This window comes from Cydia splendana, chromosome 18 (genome assembly GCF_910591565.1).
Source record: "Cydia splendana chromosome 18, ilCydSple1.2, whole genome shotgun sequence".
Classification (NCBI taxonomy): Eukaryota; Metazoa; Arthropoda; class Insecta; order Lepidoptera; family Tortricidae; genus Cydia; species Cydia splendana.
In genome coordinates this window covers 7220279-7240484 of record NC_085977.1, presented here as the reverse complement: position 1 = coordinate 7240484, position 20206 = coordinate 7220279, and the positions used below count along the sequence as shown (strand labels likewise).

Below are 20206 nucleotides of genomic sequence, written 5' to 3'. Positions count from 1 at the left end.
TTACACGTCTTGTCCTGGTTGCTAAATTTTAGAGATGGCAACCCTAACTCCATAGCTTGCTATTAGTCTTACCATGCGATAAAAACTCCGATGCCTGGTTATAACACCATCTAGCCAAACTCAGTTGCACTTATTCCTTTAAATCGTCAGTTGACAATCGATACTAACTTCACTCTTTTCCAGAATTATCAGCAAAAGCAGTGTGAAAATTAAAAAATACTTAAAGTAGGTATTATTGAAAAAAAGAGCAGGTGAAGAACGTTAAAATTAAAAATGTCGATTTAAACCAATACGCCACAATTTAATTAAATACCTACGTGCCTGCAAACCATTAGCCAATTTAATTGTTGTAACATATCTTCTACTCTTAGAAATAATATATCCAAGGACAAAAATAATAGTACTGGAGTAGTATAGGTACTGATACGATACATAGTTTACTTTCCCTTTGACCACTAAAGACGTCACCTGTGGCGCGCGGCTTCAGCCCAATATCAACCTTTTTGCCTTCCGACAAGGTTCACGATGGCACGCCGCACACTACATATATGCGTGGCATTCATAAAGTTTTTTTTTAATTATCGCACTCGTTATTAGACATTTCTGCCAGCTTCACGTCAATATCAACGGGAAAAAATATGTAAAAAGTAACGATTTAACCTTTTGAACGCCACAGACGGCAATTGACGTCAACGCAACATCGTGGCAACGACGCCAAAGACGGCATTTGACGTCGATCATTTTTTGATGAAAATCTACTGAAAAACACCCCACTTTTAGGTTGGCATTATTTATTCACAAAACTAAATTTTACTCCCGTGGCATCAGTGGCACGGCAAATGGATGCGCCGTTTGGCGTTCAAAAGGTTAATGACCATAGGCGAACTCAGATCTGGGCACCTTCACCCAACACCACACACACTCACAAACCCTGATCTGAGCCCAAAAATAACTTTACTACTTTCAACACGTCAGACCGCGATTTACGCTCGGCCGGACCCCGTTCAAAAGGTTAAGTCGCCATTTCGCATTTGTAACTTGACTAGTTTCGATTGTCAAATGAAACTGAAGTCCATTCTCAACTAACCCATATTATTTCCATACAGTTTTCCAATACCGTCAATCATTATGTATCTTCATCGGGTCAGTGAACTGCGCCGTAAGTATATAAAACAACGCCGGGGCAGGCACTAGGTTCAGATACCACAGATCCTTCAACCCAGTGAGAGATATGATGCCGTACGCATGGACCAGCCAATGGCCGATCAGGATTACTAAGTTCCTGGGATTGGCTATTGAAGATAGGAGTAAGGCTGATGCTGATTGGTCGAGCTTGATGGAGAAGTGGGATGCTGAGGTCATCATTGATATTATTATGATTATGTAGGGGAATGAACAGTCTGTAACAATTTAAATTCATAATAAAATTATAATTTTGACAACTTTTTTGTCTCTATAGCTCTCTTGTTTATGTATATTTAATTGGGGTGTAATAGCCCTAACATCCGAAAATCAACATGCTCTAAACCTCTAAAATACTGAAATGTCTAACAGTAGTTCGAATTGGTATGAATATCTAATAATTTGAAATTATATTCTCATATGCAACAATATGAATCATATGAGTATGAGAAAGTGTATAAGGACAGCACTTGGTTGAGTAATCTTACATATTTGAAAACACTGATTAATTGATACACATAATATGTATATTACTTACAAATAAGTCCAGCAGCAACAGTATGAATAAGAACCAATATAGGATAGAAGTACAGAGCACAGTATATGGCCTTCTTTCCGGGGTTTGGGGGATGGTATGTCATCAACCATGGTCTTATGGTGATCGTCATTAGTAAGCTGAAGGCGTAGATCAGCAGTATTATTGTGTACCTGAAAGTATACATGTGTAGGTATCATTACATCAAGGCTCTTTCTATAAAAACATGCACAGCAGAACCTCGATAACACGAAGCTCAAGGTAAACGCCAAAATTCGTGGTAACAGTTTACCAGTTTATTAGAAACTAGCGACCCGCTCTGGCTTCGCAAGGGTAACGGTGAAAACCGCATGAAAATCTGTCCAATAGTTTTTGAGTTTATCGCTAACATACATACACACAAACAGACAGACACGGGGGACTTTTTTTTATAAGATGTAGTGGCAATATTTTTTTATTAGAATGACGCTCACATATATTTATACAAATTTTTGCAAGCTTTTTTTAAGGCATGACATGAGGAATAGGAAAAAATATTTATGATTATTTTATACTTTATTTGGCAATTTTCAGTCTGTAAAAACTGATTCAATTAATAATTCAATCAATAAATATTGATTGCATTATTTGCATTTATTGGTTAAGTTGGTAAGTTTCAACTTAGAACACTCTCAATGGAATGATAAGCTGATAAGGATTATAGTCAAACAATATTATTATGTCTGCAATCACAATCACATTGCCATTTTGACTGACAGGACTGCATACATATATTGAATTTAAAAAAAAATCGTAATTTAGTCATATCAGTCATGGCATGGACCAGTTATTATTTTCTTTGAATAGCTGAAAAGAATCATTATGGCAATTATGTAAAAAATATTCCTTACAAAGGATAAACCGCTTCCTGTGTACAATGCAATGTCTCCTTATAGTCTGGCTGCGGGTTATGCAGCAATGTGTACCAGTCCGACAGTGCCGTTGGAGAGCACACATGTAATGCCAAGCTGCCGGTTGGCGGCAGGACGAGCAAGGCCGCTAGTGTGCCAGAGACTACTTCAAAGAATGCTGAAAAATGTTGAGCCAGTATACCTTGCTTCCTGAAAAGAATTAAAAATTTTGGAATTGTGATTAATTTGAAAATCATAAAAATTTATTGAACAAATGTGTCTATTCAGGGTTTGATTTTAGTGCATTTTATTAATGTCAGTTGGCTTTTTTGAGAAGTAGAGGCTGCCAGTTTTCCTCTCAGTTAAAAGTGAAATCATAGTGGATTGTGATTTGTGTTTAATAGCATTAGTATGAAATGCAATATGATTAGACCTTATTCAATATTTCGATTTGATGTAAGTATCTTAATTTAAATTTAGGTATCGCTTTAGTGTTACAGTATGTTCATTAGGTGATAGATTGATCATCTAAAAACCCTTGTTTAAATTATATTGATCAAATTCTTATTGAGACATCTACAGATGACGAAAGCACCTTTTAAACATTTATATTACTCACCCTTTGCCTATAGACACCATATCAATAAAGAACCAGTGCAACACCAGCGGCAACAGCACCATAAACCCCAAATACTGCCAATCATACAGCGTCGGTACATCTGTACACGGCTCGCAGTAACTAGACGCGTTCGTGCGGAAACCTCGCGGACATGCCCCGCAGTCGCTCCAGGACCCATTGTCCAACGGTGTACGGCCACAGTACAGCCCTGGGCACGATCTCACTACAGACATCTTGGTTTGAAATTCAGAATCGGAACAGCTATTTTGTAAAACGATTTTATTCACATTTGCAACTACTGGCGACTTAAAGGAATAGATTTATACGTGGGTTTATAATTCCTATCTCTGATATCGCCGTTCTTACTTAATAAACACCAGTAATAATTGCATTTTCAGAGACAATAAAAACAATCTTCCATGAAAACTATCTATGATGAAAACGCATAGACCTGTATAAACGTAAAATATTTACTGTATCTGTCACTGTCATCATTCAAATGTCATTCCGATCGAATATGAACGTTGTATCTAATCGTTTTAAAGAATACCTTGAATAGTTCTCACATTAATACAGAAAATCACTGTCTGAAGTGGGTAAAAAAAATGATAACAGCCATTAAAGATATTTTTAAAATATGTTATTAATTTTCTTTGAAAACAATTAATGTCATTTTTTGTACCAGTTGCTTGAGTTATATTAAGTACCTATTAATTATGTAACCTCCATAGTGAATGAAACAAACATTTTTTTTAGGAATTATTATTTGATAAGTAAATACAATCTAATCTAATCTAACACCTTTAAACGAGCAATTCTTGTAAATTTATTTATTTATATATATTTCGGGGATCTCGGAAACGGCTCTAACGTTTTGGATGAAATTTGCTCTATGCGGGTTTTCGGGGGCAAAAAATCGATCTAGCTAGGTCTTATCTCTGGGAAAAAGCGCATTTTTGAGTTTTTATATGTTTTCCGAGCTAAGCTCCGTCTCCCAGATATTTATTTTTAAAGAGAAGGACAGTAATAACATATTTAATATTAGAACTAAATAATTTAAAAACACATTGTACCTACATAAATTTTACAAACCACACTTAATTTAAATCCTAAATTAACATTTTCATTTCTAAGTACTTTACGGTCCTAGGTATACTTTAGCTAACGGTTTCAACAAATTAGAATTTCGAATTACAAGGCCTTGAATTTCCCGCCAAGTTCACGCCTTGCCGAGAATCGCAAGCGCAGACGTCTCACAGTGAATTTCAGCATCACGAAGGAAAGGTAGAGGAAGAGCGCAGCCAGAGCGAGAAGGAAAGCTATGACATCCAACATGTAATATCGGATGAACGAGACGCCTACAGCCGGAGAGCGAAGATGTTTGGCTCCATTGTGACGCAAGACGTACTCCGTCCACCATACAGCGTTTTCGGGCCCAGAGATCACAGGATCTTCAGTTACCTCCTTTATGTCAGTGATAGCCTTTTTGTACCTAATAAAATAAGATCACATTACAATGGGGAATAAAGAAGAAATAAGTAGCAGACAGATTGGGTACCTAGAGTATTTTTCACATAGGTAGCATATATATGTAGCATCGTTCGCAAAATCTACCAGTTATGTAGTAAGTTGTAGTTTCTCTTCCTTCTTTGAATAAAGGGTGAGAGAGTGACGTAATTTATCAAAACTCATAGGTAGGTACTTACTTTTGATCGGTCGCTACAACAGATACAGTAGCTTTAACAGTTTCTTTGTCCAAGTAGTCAGGGTCAAGGATTTCACCAGCACCAAATTTAGTGAGTTGTCTGATGAAAACATTTCTGCCCCTGATGGTTGGGAATCCGACAACCGGCACTTTGTAGTAGACGGCTTCTTCTAATGAGCGTGGACCTCCATGAGTGATAAACGCTTTCACGTTTGGATGAGCTGAAAAAAAATCTCCACATAACAAAAAAACGTAAAAACAAAGTACCTACCTATTCCAATGCAGGAATTTAGCCGATATTTGCCAATTCGGAGCAATACCATTACGTCCGGCGCACTTGAATATCTTTTTGAATCCACTGTATATAGGTACATCAGCCGCCATCAGATATATCGGAGCGGCCGGGCGCTTGTAAATATCTGAACACGCCCCCATTGTCACGGCCCGGCTTTAGAGTACGTGTTCAGCTTCAGATATTTGTAAGCACCTCGGGCACCCCGGCCGCTCTGATTATATGATGGCGAATGTAGGTTTTTTATATAAGTGAGTTTTAACTGACTTTTAAATTTCTTACCCAAGATTTCCTGCTGAGGGAACCAGGATTCAGCAATTACATTGTTAGGTTTATTAAAAGAGGTGGTATTGCCGATTTTCCAAAGGACAGTGAATGGAAGCTCGCGGAAGGCATCAGCTAATGTCTGCAGCGTAGCTTTTGGGAGATTTTCTGATTCTTCAATCGCACCCAAGCTGAAGTAAATCACTCCTTTTGTAGCTGCGTCTAGGAGGGATTGTAGATTCTGAAACAGACATTCCACATGTTAGGTTAATACGCAAGTCACTAAATGATGAACATAATCATCGTAAACATATTTTATTCGATTCAGGTACATACCTGAGGCAACACAAGCCCTGGTTTAATGTGCATTCGATCACCATAGATAACAGCTGGGACGGTTGGTCTGTTTCCAGCAACTATCGGATTAGCTGCAACCAGCAACAGATCTATATCATACTCCACTTCTTGAAGATCACGCTTGAGATCAAGAAGCTTCTCAGCGGCGACATGAGACAACGGAAGGTAATGGTTGTAAAATTCGTGCTTTGTCTTAACGTGTCTGTAGAGTTCGGAGAATTTCTGCCAAATGCTCAGGTTCCCATTGTTAAGAGTATTGACATCGAGGTAAAGCATGGGGTGGATAGGATTTCCTTTAGCTTCATGCTGATGTAATTTTCCGCTCGATGTCGTAATGGAGACATGAGGAGCTTTGTACTTCTCAGCTACTGCATACAAGAACGGAACATCTGCTTCAGTAATAACCAAATCGAATTTGATGTTCGGGTTAATTAGAAGCGCTTGCATTTGCTTAGATTTGATTTGAGCGATGGCCAATTTGAGAGAGAGCTCATTGAATTGTCTCAACTTGGAAAAATAGTCATCAGTGCTAGTGATGAGGTGTGTGAACTCCTGCCAGTGATCCGCGGACTCCCCTCCAACGTTTAATTCAATAATCCTCTCAGAGTCTGGATACGTGAACTGTCCTGGATATGGCGTCATCAATACGATCGAGTGTCCTTTCTGAGCGAGTAAAGAAACATATCCGCGGAAGACTAAATGATCAGAAAACGATAAGGAAGAAAACAACGCGAGGATATTTGCACTTTGCACTGCATGGCCCATGCATAGGAGCAGCAACACCGCACTTAGGCTTTTTAAAGCCATGGTAGTTTCGGGAACGCACACCTTTTACGTGACCACACTGGCCAGACGCTGAGACCGAAAAGAAAGACTCCTGTATATTATCTTGGTAACAACAATAGAATATGTCACCTGTGTAAACATGACAATGGGCGTAAATAATACTTTTCTGACTAACCAACGTAGAATACGTTGTTGATTGTATTTGAACATGTGGTTAATTTATTACATGTTACAGATAGATATCGATCTACTTCTATATAATTCAACAAAACCTTTAAAATGTTTTATTTTTATTCGTAAGACTACTAGGATTGCGCATGACCTTAAAGAAATTTTTGAGGAATCACCACCTCGGTCGACGGCACAGCGGTCTCCCGTTTCCTATACTAAAGGAATGACAACATCGGCTTAAAAATATCAGAAGGATTGACCAAATCATTTAATGAAATAACCAGATAAATTGATTGAGGTGTTTTATTTTTATATACTTTTAGGGGTTATTTTAGCGTAGCAGAACTTATTGGTTTTGGCATATCTGCTAGAGATGCTGGCAGGGGCCGTGTCTGGAACCATTGATGCCGTAGAGCCTACAAAGAAAATTTTATTTATTTGCAAGCAAGTTAAAATGTAAATTAGTACTACAACATGTAAAAGGACCGGAGATAGGCCGCAGCAAAATATGATTATATATTACTGTAAACCATGTACCTAATGTGAGCCATTTTTATATTACTACTTACATCTCTAAATTCAGCAGTATATCACATTCAGGAACTATAGTAATTCGAAATTCGGCGCTTCGGATGAGATTTAAGGGAAACATTCGGTTTTCGGACATTTCTACTAAGCGGCTACCGTAGCTTATTAGCTTATGGACGTTTCAAATTCCAGTGGTATGTTTACACTAGAGATGCAATGGATAGTTGTTTGGCCGGATACCGGATACCGGATGTTCGGCCTGACCATCGGCCGAAATTTCGGTACCGGCGGAACTATACCTACATTTCGGTTTTTCAGGAGCGCATTGTGCGGGCTTTGACCTGTTTCGTAGTGAATGTTCGCGCGGACTTATTTCTAGGTTCGAAAAGGCTAGTGGAATGTTTAAGCAAGTACGATTATGACCGTGACGGTTTCTTAAATCCAATTTGTTGACTCCGAAATGAAGTAAAATTACTGTCCGGTATCCGGCTGGATATTAAAAAGAGGGCCGGATGGGCCGGATACCGGATAGTAACCGAATATCCGGTGCATCTCTAGTTTACACCACTGGAATTTGCGCGTGGCATAAAAATCTGTAGGTATTTGTTAACACCATAACGGTCTACCAACCTCCTTCGCGGATATCCTCTTATGAGCATCATAGTACAAACAGCACTTGATCAGGTGAACCGCATCCGCTTCCACCGCTGGGAGCAAATCGGACCAAGGTGTGGGCGAGGACTCTGGGAACGTGATCTTATGGAAGTCTGGCAGCTGGGCGTGACCTGGCCACGTTTCCTCTGTCGGTGTACCGAGGTGCTGGAGTACTATGGCCAGCTGTTCGATGTCGGATTCGCCCTGCATGAATGGGAAGATATCTATAAATTGTAAATACAGATGTCAATCACAATGAAAAAAAAAACCAACGATGATCAACTCTGGCCAACGTGGGACTCGAACCCACATTCTTGGATTGCCGGTCCAATGCGTTACCAATTCCGGAATTTGTATTTACAATTTATAGATTGTAATAATGTGGTACGTCCCACAATAAAAAAGGAAAAAAAATATATTTACATGGGAAGATATGTTTCATGCGTCACAAACAGCTACTCAAGAAGAATTATTCCACAACCAAAGTTTCGCTTAAAGAAGTAGAGTAGGTCGACGAGAATATAACATAGAGAGAGAGAGAGAGAGAGAGAGAGAGAGAGAGAGAGAGAGAGAGCGAGAGAGAGTAGTATACCGCAAAAAACGAAAATTGTTTTTTTATTTCGAATAATTATATCTTGCCTCAGAACAGCGTCATTCAAATAATAGTCACACCTAACATATTTAATTTTGGAATATTAGTTGTGTGATTTCGGACTATAGTTGGGTGGTTTTACGGTACATATATCTATCAACTTACAGCAAATAGCGGTTTCTTAAGTATCATCTCTGCGATAATGCAGCCCACGGCCCACATGTCCACCTTCTCGTTGTAAAATCTTGCCCCGTAGAGGAGTTCCGGGGCACGATACCACCTGCAACCGTTCATGAAAATTTATCATTAATAGATAGACATCAGAATAAGAAGCGGACCCCAGGCTCTCCCATGAGCCGTGGCAAAAATGCCGGGATAACGCGAGGAAGAAGAAGAGATAGACATCAGAATAAGCCCAATATGGCCTAGTTTACCCTCTGGGTTGGAAGGTCAGTGGCCTATTTTATAAAGCTACAAGTTACAATTTACAAGCGGAAGTCTCGTTCTAACACATAGGGTTAGAAAGAGACTTCCGCTTGTAAATTGTAACTTGTAGCTTTATAAAATAGGCCACAGATGGCAGTCGCTTTCGTAAAAACTAAAAATAATCCTGGGATTAGTTATTGCCAAGCGGACCCCAGGGTCCCATGAGCCGTGGCAAAAATGCCGGGTCAACGCGAGGAAGAAGAAGAGATAGACATTAGACATCAGTAGGTATCTGATCTACATACCATAGACATGTTACTGTAAAAGCCCTACTACTTCGTATCGTGCCACGTAAAAAAGTTCCGGGACACGATGCCACCTACATTCTGCAACCGTTCATGACAATCATTAATATACTTGGTCAAGCAGATCTTGTCAGTAGAAAAAGGCGGTAGAAAAATTTGAAAAATGTAGGCGCGAAGGGATATCGTCCCATAGAAAATTTGAATTTCGCGCCTTTTTTTACTGACAAGATTTGCTTGACCAGCTATAGATAGACATCGGATGGCCTACCGCAAACCACGTTCGATGTGTTGCCTCCCTATTGTAGTTGTAAATTCATACGTAAGTGTGACATGGAGGCAACACGTCGAACGTGGTTCGCGGTAGGCCCTCAGTATCTACATACTATGGGACATGCGCTCGCATCGACGGCCGGACGCAACTGAGGCGCGCGCAGGCGGCGCGCACGTATTTACGCAATGGTTGGAGCGAGATGGAAGACAGGGCGTGCTACTCTCGAAAGCGACATTGTCCGCGGTAGTCCTGAATTGCTGTATTTTCTACTACCCACTTCATGCAACCGGCGATTGTGAGCGGGATAGAAGATATGCCATCGCACTCTAGAGAGGCGCGATTTACGTCAAAGGGTAGAATAGATTCTGCGGTTTTAAGATACCTATCTTTCTGATTTTCGTAGGTTTAGGAATAGTATATAAGACGACGATACATTTCAATAAATGTTCATTATTTAACTGACCATACCGCTGCTATTATTGCTCCTCCTGCCTGGACCCCCATATCTGGTGACCCCGACGTGATATTCTCGCCGCCATGGCCGACAAGATGTTAGAGCACGCCGAGCCAGTCACCGTTGCTGCAGTCACACAAGCCACAGACTTTCAAGCCCCGCTAAGCAGCCAAAACACATTTTTTGAGAAGTTATCCCAGAAGCTCGACAGTTTAACACTCGAAATTGCAGCCCTTCGGTCCGGCGGCCGGTAACGCTATCGCCGTCCCTTTCGCTCTCGCAGCCGTTCCCGTACGAGATCTATGTCGGCGCATGGAACTTCACGCAATCCAGGTGATCCTGGATGGCTCTGCAGATATCACTTCAGATTCGGAGACAAAGCACGAAGATGTGAATCGCCGTGTAGCAAGAAAACTAGCTCATCGGAAAACTAATGCCTACACCGACTCTGGCGGGCCTCGGTGTACCTTCAGTCAGCAACCGCCTATGTGTCATCGATCGCAACTCTCGAGAACGTTACCTCGTCGACACTGGCGCCGAAATATCTGTACTATCGTCGCATCACAAGAAAAAACAGTTATCAAGCACCTACAAGCTTTACGCCGCAAACGACACGCCGATAAAGACCTATGGAGAGAAAACGATCACTCTCAACTTGGGGCTACGGCGCGACTACCGTTGGACGTTTATCGTGGCTGCCATCAAGACCTCAATCCTCGGAGCTGATTTCCTTCGGCACTACAAGCTGTTACCTGACCTGGATCAAAAGAAGCTCATCGATAAAACCACTAAACTCCAAGTCAACGCGTTAACAGTTCGAAGTACTCAAGAAACCGTCTATTTGATCAGCAGCAATCAAGCCTACTACGACATTCTCAAGCAGTATCCTAATGTACTACGACCAATGTCTTTGAAAACGCCGGCCAAGCACAACTTGCAACATTTCATCGAGACTACGGGCCCCCCACTCTTCGCCAGGGCACGCCCACTGCCGCCCGACAAATATGCAGCGGCGAAGGCCGAATTCGAACGCTTGATGGAAATGGGCATCTGTCAACCCTCAAACAGCCCCTGGGCAAGTCCACTGCACGTTGTCAAGAAGAAAGATGGTTCTCTACGTGTATGCGGCGACTATAGACGTCTGAACGCCGTAACGCAACCCGATCGCTATCCGTTACCTCGAATTCAAGATTTTACATACCAGTTGCACAATAAGAAGATTTTTTCTAAATTAGACCTGAAGATGGCGTATTTTTGGATACCCATGAACAAAGAAGACGCGCAGAAAACTTCAATAATCACACCGTTCGGGTTGTTCCAGTTTAACTCAATGACGTTCGGGCTCCGTAACTCAAGCCAAACATTCCAACGATTCATGCACGACGTTCTACGAGGCATAGATGGCTGTTTCTGCTACGTCGATGATCTTCTCCTGTCCTCTGAAAATGAAGAAGAACACAAAACACTGCTTCGACAAGTCCTGGAACGCCTAGATAAATACGGCGTAACTCTCAATGTCGATAAATGCGAGTTCGGACGAAGAAAAATCAACTTCCTTGGCTATGAAGTATCACCCGACGGCATCAGTCCCACTCAAGAACGGATCGAAGCAATATCGAATTACCCAAAGCCGAAGACAGTCTGTGAGCTGAGAAGATTTCTAGGCATGTTAAATTTTTACCGTGACTGCCTACCACATCAAGCGGAACTTCAGTCTCAACTCAACAAGTATCTGCACAACTCCAAGAAAAATGACAAGACTCCTATCGAATGGAACACCGAGTCAGATGAAGCTTTCAAGAAATGCCGCCAAAGCATATTGGAAGCAACTACGCTATCATATCCAGTTCACGGCGCTCCTCTATGTATCATGAGTGATGCATCAGACCACAGCGTAGGAGGAGTAGTCCAACAGAAAGTTGATGATGTTTGGAAACCTCTGGCATTTTTCTCGAAGGCACTGAGTCCGACGCAACGCCGCTACAGTGTGTATGATCGCGAACTCCTAGCGATTTACATGGCTGTAAAGCACTTCAGACGACTTATAGAAGGCAATGACGTCATCGTCTACACGGATCACAGACCACTTACGCACGCACTTACGCGAGCACCGAGCAGCAGCGACACTCCGAGACGCGAGCGCCAACTGCACTTCATTAGCCAATTTTGTTCGAGCATCCAGTATATCCCAGGCGACAAAAACAACATCGCTGACGCCTTATCACGAATCGAAGAAATACAATGTCCTTCCGCAATAGATTTTGACAAGTTAGCCACCGACCAGCGCACCGATGAAGAACTAACAAAATTGAAAACTCAAGAAAATCTGAAGTTCACTGAAGTCACGTTACCAGCCATCAATCGACCAATCACGTGTGAGCTCTCAACTGGCACACCGCGACCGTACTTACCTATCGCTTATCGTTATGCGGCCTACAAAGCGCAACACGGTATAAGCCACTCAGGTGTACGCGCAACGAGGAGACTTATGGCATCTAAGTTCTTTTGGCCAGCAATGAACAGAGACGTCGCACTTTGGACTCAAGCATGCATTGGATGTCAACGAGCTAAAATACATCGTCACGTGATTCCACCTATCGGCGAGTTCCCGCCATCTCAACGTTTCGAGCATCTGCATATCGATATCGTGGGACCTCTAAGAATATCAAATGATTATCGATATTGCGTCACAATGATCGACCGCTGCACGAAGTGGCCCGAGGCAATACCAGTACGTGACATAACAGCTGAAGTTGTCGCTAAAGTCTTGTACGAGCACTGGATTACGAGATTTGGATGTCCGCTGCGCATCACGTCAGATCAAGGTCGTACCTTTGAGTCAAACCTTTTCAACGCTCTCCTGAAGAAGCTTGGGACTACGAGAATACGTACCACTGCCTACCACCCTCAGGCGAATTCTCAAGTGGAGAGGCTACACCGCACCTTGAAAGCCGCTCTTATGGCAAGGGGCGAAAGTTCAAGATGGTCCGAAGAGCTGCCTACAGTTTTATTTGGATTACGAGCCGCATTACGCAGCGATAACAACCTAAGCCCTGCATTGATGACGTATGGATCTCCACTACGCATGCCAGCTGATTTCTTCGTACCTACAAAGTCGACGATTGAAGATGCAGAGTTTGTACGACGTTTGTCAGAGATAATGTCATCACTTGTTCCTGTAACCCGGACGCACGCCACGCAATGGAGACCTTTCGTGCATAAGGACCTTGCCTCGTGCACTCACGTATTCGTGCGTAATGACACCGTGCGACCCCCGCTCACACCACCATATGACGGTCCGTTCGACGTTCTCAAACGCTACGACAAGTATTTCAAGATACAAATGCCACAACGAACTACTGTCATCACTATTGAGCGTCTGAAGCCAGCCTACATCTACAATGAAGACGTCACAAGCGACAACCAGCCTTCTAGCCCAGACACTCAGACATATGTGACGAGATCGGGCAGAGTCACGAAACGTATTCGCTTCGCTTGAGAGGGAGTGCTATGGGACATGCGCTCGCATCGACGGCCGGACGCAACTGAGGCGCGCGCAGGCGGCGCGCACGTATTTACGCAATGGTTGGAGCGAGATGGAAGACAGGGCGTGCTACTCTCGAAAGCGACATTGTCCGCGGTAGTCCTGAATTGCTGTATTTTCTACTACCCACTTCATGCAACCGGCGATTGTGAGCGGGATAGAAGATATGCCATCGCACTCTAGAGAGGCGCGATTTACGTCAAAGGGTAGAATAGATTCTGCGGTTTTAAGATACCTATCTTTCTGATTTTCGTAGGTTTAGGAATAGTATATAAGACGACGATACATTTCAATAAATGTTCATTATTTAACTGACCATACCGCTGCTATTATTGCTCCTCCTGCCTGGACCCCCATAGGCATATATTACTGTAAAAGCCCTATAAATATTCCGTACATAAGTTCCGAAAAAGTAGTAGTAGTAAAACACTTTATTGTACAAAAATCAAAACAAAACAGGAAATAGTACATTGTGTATTAAGGGCGGGAAATAAGAAATTACGAACGAGTGTCAATTTTAAGCCCGACGCGAAGCGAGGGCTTAAAATGTTCACGAGTTCGGAATTTCTTTACCGCCCGTGGCACACACAATGTTTTTCATCACACTTGTAAGGAAAAAAAGGAGAATTAATAAAAACAAACTTCTGTATAAAACACTTTTCCGCCCTAGGGCGAAAATTTCAATTTCCCGCCCGCAAGCCCTACGTGTAAATAAGTGTTTTTCATCACACTTGCTCGGAAAAGATTTTTTCCGCCCTAGGGCGAAAAATTCAATTTCCCGCCCGCAAGCCCTACGTGTAAATACATCTTTTCCGAGCAAGTGTGATGAAAAATAACATTCGTCATTAGTACAAAGGCGAACTTATCCCTTCAAGGGATCTCTTCCAGTTAACCTTTGAGCAATTGAGGGAGAATTGGAGACGGTAGACATCCGTACTGTACCAACAGCGTAAATAAAAGAAAAAGAAAAGAATAATAATAATAAAAACGAAAATTTCTTAGTTACTTATAATGTTAGCAGCTTACCTACAACAAATATATACATATATACACAACTAAATACATATATATTCTATAATACATATTACCTACATATATACAAAAACTACAATACCGCACACATCCTTTAAATTAAGTTTTGTCTGCTAGCCATAACCTTTTTAAATTCGCCTTTAGCGATGCGACCGATTGACACTGTCGAAGAGCAGGTGGTATAGAATTCCATAATGTTACCGAGTAAACGGTGAAGGACTTGTGATAGGAACGGTGTTTGTGAGGTGGAATACACGGAGAGAGATTCGCACTGGAACGGAGTCGGTGCCCGCTGCCGTCTGCTAAAAATTTAAATCTCTCCGAGAGATAAGGAGGGCAAGAGGGAGAAAACAGGACATTGAAGAGAAGGGAGAGGATATGGATGTCTCTACGGCGACGGATGGGCAGCCACTTGAGCTGGGAGCGGAAAGCTGAGATGTGGTCAAATTTGCGTAGCCCAAAGATATATCTAATACACACATTCTGCAAACGTTCAAGCTTGTCAAGCAGTTCCTCATTGATATCTAGAATGGCGATATCCGCATAATCTAGAAGTGGGATCAAAAGAGAGCGTGCAAGCATTATTTTTGTGTGAATAGGGAGGAAACTTTGGAGACGGCGAAGTGAGTGCAGTGAAGCAAAGAGTCTCCTACTGGTTTCAGTCACATGGGGACCCCAAGAAAGGGTCTGATCAATGACAATGCCTAAGTTCCTGACGGTAGCAGAGAAAGAAATGTGTGTTCCATCGAAGATAACTTCTGGCACTGTCACTTCAGACAGCTTTGAGATGAAGTGAGGACTCCCAATCAGAATTGCCTGAGATTTCTTCGCGTTAACCATGAGGCCAAATGATGATGCCCAGTCGCGGATAGAGTCTAGATCCCGGTTAAGTTGGCATATTAAGGGTCCCAAATTATCTATGCTTGCCGCTGAGTAGATTTGCAAGTCATCTGCATATAGGTGATACGAGGAGACAAGTGATTTCGTGATTCCATCTATAAATAAGGAGAAAAGTAAAGGGGACAGCACTCCGCCTTGTGGAACCCCCGCGGTCAGTTCACACCATGAGGAAACAGAATCCTCGACCATAACCCGCTGGCGCCTTCCAAATAGGTAACCACGAAACCAAGAAAGAGTTAGAGCGGATAGATTGTAATTCCGTAGAATAGCGAGGAGTACATCAAAGTCTACGGAGTTGAATGCACTGCTGAAGTCCAACCGAAAAACTTATTGGTACGAGCCAGGTTTTGAACCCGCGACCTCCGGATTGAAAGTCAGACATCAGATCCAATCGGCCACCACCGCTTCTAAAAAAGCCCTACTAATAGGCCTAAAAGGCTGAAAGGTTGAAATCGTTTATTTTTACCGACGTTGACTCGATCGGGAATCGGATATGGACACCTAAAGGACAATGATTATCAGACTAAGATATCGTTTTAATAACAAAACTTCCGTGAGACACAGACATATTAAATATATTAAGAACGGGTCACTCACGTATTCGACTCACGGATTCGAGCGTTTTTCGACTTAAAATACGTGAGTGACCCGTTCTTAATATATTTAATAAGATATCGTTTATTTATTTCCACCCCTGATTGTTTCGAAGGCTGTAAATACTTAACAAAATATTAATACTTATTAGAATAATTTTAGGGGTAATTGCCTTTTACATCTTCCTATTACAGTGGCCAAACATATCGGTACCTACACGTCTTAATTACCATAGCAACAAAGATGTGTTGCGATATATTTGGCCGTCACTATCTATTTGATACTTAACCATTTAATTATTTTGTAAACCTTATATTCGTAGGTACCTCGTGGCCACTTGGTGCGAGTAGGGCCGGCCTCCGTCAGGCCAATAAAGGCGCGCTAGGCCGAGGTCTGCGATCTTCAGTATACCCTCGTGGTTTATTAGTAAATTCGCTGGTTTAAGATCCTGGAAAGAAATATATTAAACATAAAAAAATATGTATTTGTCAAAAAAAATTTTTGTTACATACAAGCTTTTATCGCTGACTGTACTTTTTTTTGCACAGGCAACTAATACTCATTGAGACAATTCTAACAACCCTAAACACGATTCGTTTGCGTTGTTTTATCATAGAGTTCAGTTCCCATGGCCAACTCCTGTGTCCATCATCAGATCAGCTCCAAGTCATCATAATATTGCATTATCATCCGTATACATATTTTATGCACATATATTTGGCTATTACAAAATTCGCTAGGAAACAACCAAAATAATGCAAGTGTGGCTCTTTCAAAAACTAGCTCGGAGTTTATGCCTCTTTCCCCATACCTTGACAATTTGTGCGTAACTCTTGACGACCGGCGTCGTCAGCGCGGCCTGGTTGTAGTGCAGCATATCCCACAGCACGGAGCGCAGGTATTTTAACTGTGAATGACCCTGTGCATGACGTAGTGAGCCTGCATGTACCGCGTGCCCTTGAGCAGCATCTGCGCGTAACTCTTGACGACCGGCGTCGTCAGCGCGGCCTGGTTGTGATGCAGCATGTCCCACAGCCCTGAGCGCATGTATTCCAATCCAACTGTGACTGACCCTGTGCATAACGTAGTGAGCGTGCATGTACCGCGTGCCCTTGAGCAGCATCTGCGCGTAACTCTTGACGACCGGCGTCGTCAGCGCGGCCTGGTTGTGATGCAGCATGTCCCACAGCCCGGAGCGCATGTATTCCAGCACTAATACCAGGCTCATGCCTCGCGGGAACATTTCATACAGCTTTATTACCTGTGGATAGTGGTTTTAAACGTAATACCAGGGGTCAGCAAACAGCGGCTCGCGAGGTACGATTATGGTTGCCTATATATAGTTATTTGTTTTACAAGGGGGAAAAGTTTTTGTTTAACCTCTAGTGCCAGTTAATATTGCATACTCGATCAGCGAAAGATTCCTAAATTGAACCGCGAGCTTAGTGAGTGGCTTGTTTCATTCAAGGCAAGAAGGTTAAACAAACTTTACCACCGAGTAGGTAATCCCATTTGTTGCCGCCCCACGTATGAGGCGGAGACAAATGGGAATACACCAGAAAAATACAAATTTTTTCACCACACCAACGCAAGGAAAATACTAGGTATCTGTAAAACATTAAAAATCAAATCAAAATGAACGCTAGCATTCGTAATCATTACCTTAAAGTCAATTCAGCCAGCCAACACGAGGAAACAGTCCAAAATTAATAACTTACTTTACCACTCTCGTGAATAAAATACAACTTTCTCATAAATGTTTGAATCATCATCATGAGAGAGAATTTACGAGCTGGTGTGGTGAAAAATTCATAGCTCTTGAAGTAAATGTTTGAATTTACATATTTACAGCGAAGCAGCTGCAACGCCTTGATCTCCCTCATCACATTAACAGGTATACCATCCTCTAGGTTTTTAATCAGGATCTTCTTCAGCGCCACCTCCCGCCCCGTAGGCAAGTGCTTCGCCTTAAACACTAGACCGTGGGCGCCTTCGCCTATTCGACCCACAACGGAGTAGTTTGATACGTCTTTATCCATATTTGCGATATTCTAATATGAGTTTAATGTAATTTAGAACCGAGAAAGTTGACGTTTGATGTATTTGTGTTTTGGTGTGGATGTTTGTGTTGCTATGGTAACATTGAGGCCGTGAGCGTTGGAGGGTCTGCCATCTTGTGGCCTAAACCTAAACTGTACATTGACACTCACGCCAAAGCAAGTGCTGCCACTCTACAGTTCAAGTTTGCCTTTATTAAACATATTGGTTTTGCCAATATTAAAATAAGATGTTGTGTAGTTGCTTAACTCCTTTTTAATTTCGATTCAACTTTCGCAGGTGCGCTAGCGCTTTGTATGAAAGTTCGAAAACGCTGAACTTTTGAAGGTACTATTAGACCAAGATACTTTACAATCGATACATCATTTGAAATATTAATTCATTAGGTTATGGGCCCAGGCAATGTACGCAAGTGTCCATTTCAATATTAACCCATTATTAAAGAAGCGTTCATTATTCCTTTAATGCCTTGTAAGAAAATGTTGAATGAAAATAATACAATAACAATAGAAAAAACTGTCCGAGTAATATTGGACTTACCATGGACATTCTTTCTTCCGTGGACTTACCTTGTCAAGTCTATGTATGATAAGAATCCTGACATCCTATTTTTTCGAAAACGATTATTTGTGCTTTATTTTTCATCCTTTTTTTTTTGAAGCACAACCACACCTCGGACACTGGCAATCAAATGTATGAAACAAACGCGTTCCTACGCACTCAGTCTAAGCTCGTGTAGGTGAACGCGTACCATGCTTGTTGTCAAGCCATTTTGTTGTCAAGTTCGATGACCTCAATGACTCAATACTCATTGCGCGAATTAGGAAGAAATAAGAATCGTATTAGGACGTTTTCAGAAATAAATATTGAAAACCTGATTCTTTCACATCTGGACGTTCTTGGGCTCATTCTACTCAGAATCGACAGCATTCTCCATGCCACCATTAAAAAAAGATGTCCCAAAATGTCCATTCCATTACGTCACGTTTTAGTATGAAAAAAAAATTCACTTGTATGTGCGTGACGTAGTGGAATGTACAATTTTCATACAAATTTTTGGGACATTTTATTTTATCATCAGAATTGAATATGCTAGTGATTCTGAGTTGAAAGAACCCAAAAACACCGGGATCTGTGAGAATCGGGTTTTCGGTATTTATTTCTGAAAACGCCCATTAAGCTGTAAGGTGGGTATCCAAGTTCGATTTATACAATAGTTTCCTATTTTGAATCAGTATAAACGAAGTAATTAATAAAATTTTTGTAAGGAAATTCAGGCCACCAAAATATTACGTAAGTTGAAAACATGATTTTTTGTTCATATAAATATTGTGTTGTTTTCAGTGTGATCTGATAGGTTTTGTAAATATTTGTTTAATATTTTAATATTTTACGTGACCTCCGCTCTGCGCACCGCGTCGTCGCGTCCTTGCCAGCCGGTAACTGTGAGGTAACCGAGAGCGGGTGGGCGGCACTTTCAACGGGAGGCAGGGAGTGTCCATACTGTACGTTAGTACTCTTTATTATACTGTAACTGAGATTTGAGCTCACGATTTCGCTAATCATCCAGTTCTGTGGTGCTGGTGAAAAATCGGGTTATTCCCACTAGTTACCACCAAGCTTTTACCAGTGGTAACTACTGGGAATTTTTTTCCCACCTTTTACCACTGGTAACTACTGGGAATAAAAATTCCCAGTAGTTACCACCAACTCGGTTTAGTGGTAACTACTGGGAATTTTTATTCCCAGTAGTTACCACCAAAACTTTGTTAGAGTTAAATACTAATAAAAACAGTAGGTATGAATAGTATAAATAGAGTTATTTTGAATTACCTAATAAAATCACTTGAAAAATCATCTAAATGGATTATTAAATTTATCCTTAAGTACATATGTCATAGTTTTTGTACTAGTACAGGTTAAACTGTTTCAATATTTTTGGTCACTTTTAATTTACTAAAACACTAATCGACTTATAATTATTTATTAAGACGAAACGGGAGCTGAGCTAAAAGTCAATTTTGAGATTTCAAGCTGAATATACCCG

At 41.5% G+C, this 20206-nt stretch overlaps 3 protein-coding genes and 1 long non-coding RNA gene across 5 annotated transcripts in view; all 4 read right to left on the bottom strand.

Moving 5' to 3' along the window:
• LOC134799485 (uncharacterized) overlaps positions 1 to 20206 on the bottom strand; it is a 386600-nt gene that overhangs the window by 76415 nt on the left and 289979 nt on the right. The gene's annotated exons all lie outside the window — the stretch shown is intronic.
• On the bottom strand, positions 79 to 3636 carry LOC134799471 (JNK1/MAPK8-associated membrane protein). Of its 2 annotated transcripts, XR_010145415.1 has the most exons (5): positions 3227 to 3636; positions 2608 to 2817; positions 1721 to 1890; positions 988 to 1400; positions 488 to 507 (listed from the first exon to the last, which is right to left on the bottom strand). XR_010145415.1 is itself a non-coding variant. In XM_063771878.1 (4 exons), the coding sequence occupies exons 1-4, from the start codon at positions 3457 to 3459 to the stop codon at positions 1120 to 1122; spliced, it is 894 nt and encodes a 297-aa protein (XP_063627948.1). In that variant the 5' UTR covers positions 3460 to 3636; the 3' UTR covers positions 79 to 1119. The 2 variants fall into 2 exon arrangements, 1 of the variants encoding a protein (XP_063627948.1); XM_063771878.1 differs by having other exon boundaries at positions 79 to 1400.
• Positions 4392 to 6696, bottom strand: LOC134799447 (UDP-glucosyltransferase 2-like). The gene is made up of 4 exons (XM_063771844.1): positions 5824 to 6696; positions 5506 to 5728; positions 4933 to 5152; positions 4392 to 4718 (listed from the first exon to the last, which is right to left on the bottom strand). Exons 1-4 carry the CDS (start codon positions 6649 to 6651, stop codon positions 4418 to 4420), a joined length of 1572 nt encoding a protein of 523 aa, XP_063627914.1. The 5' UTR covers positions 6652 to 6696; the 3' UTR covers positions 4392 to 4417.
• On the bottom strand, positions 7068 to 18212 carry LOC134799448 (cyclin-dependent kinase 20-like). The gene is made up of 6 exons (XM_063771845.1): positions 17943 to 18212; positions 17174 to 17362; positions 16428 to 16549; positions 8741 to 8855; positions 7960 to 8187; positions 7068 to 7217 (listed from the first exon to the last, which is right to left on the bottom strand). Exons 1-6 carry the CDS (start codon positions 18138 to 18140, stop codon positions 7128 to 7130), a joined length of 942 nt encoding a protein of 313 aa, XP_063627915.1. The 5' UTR covers positions 18141 to 18212; the 3' UTR covers positions 7068 to 7127.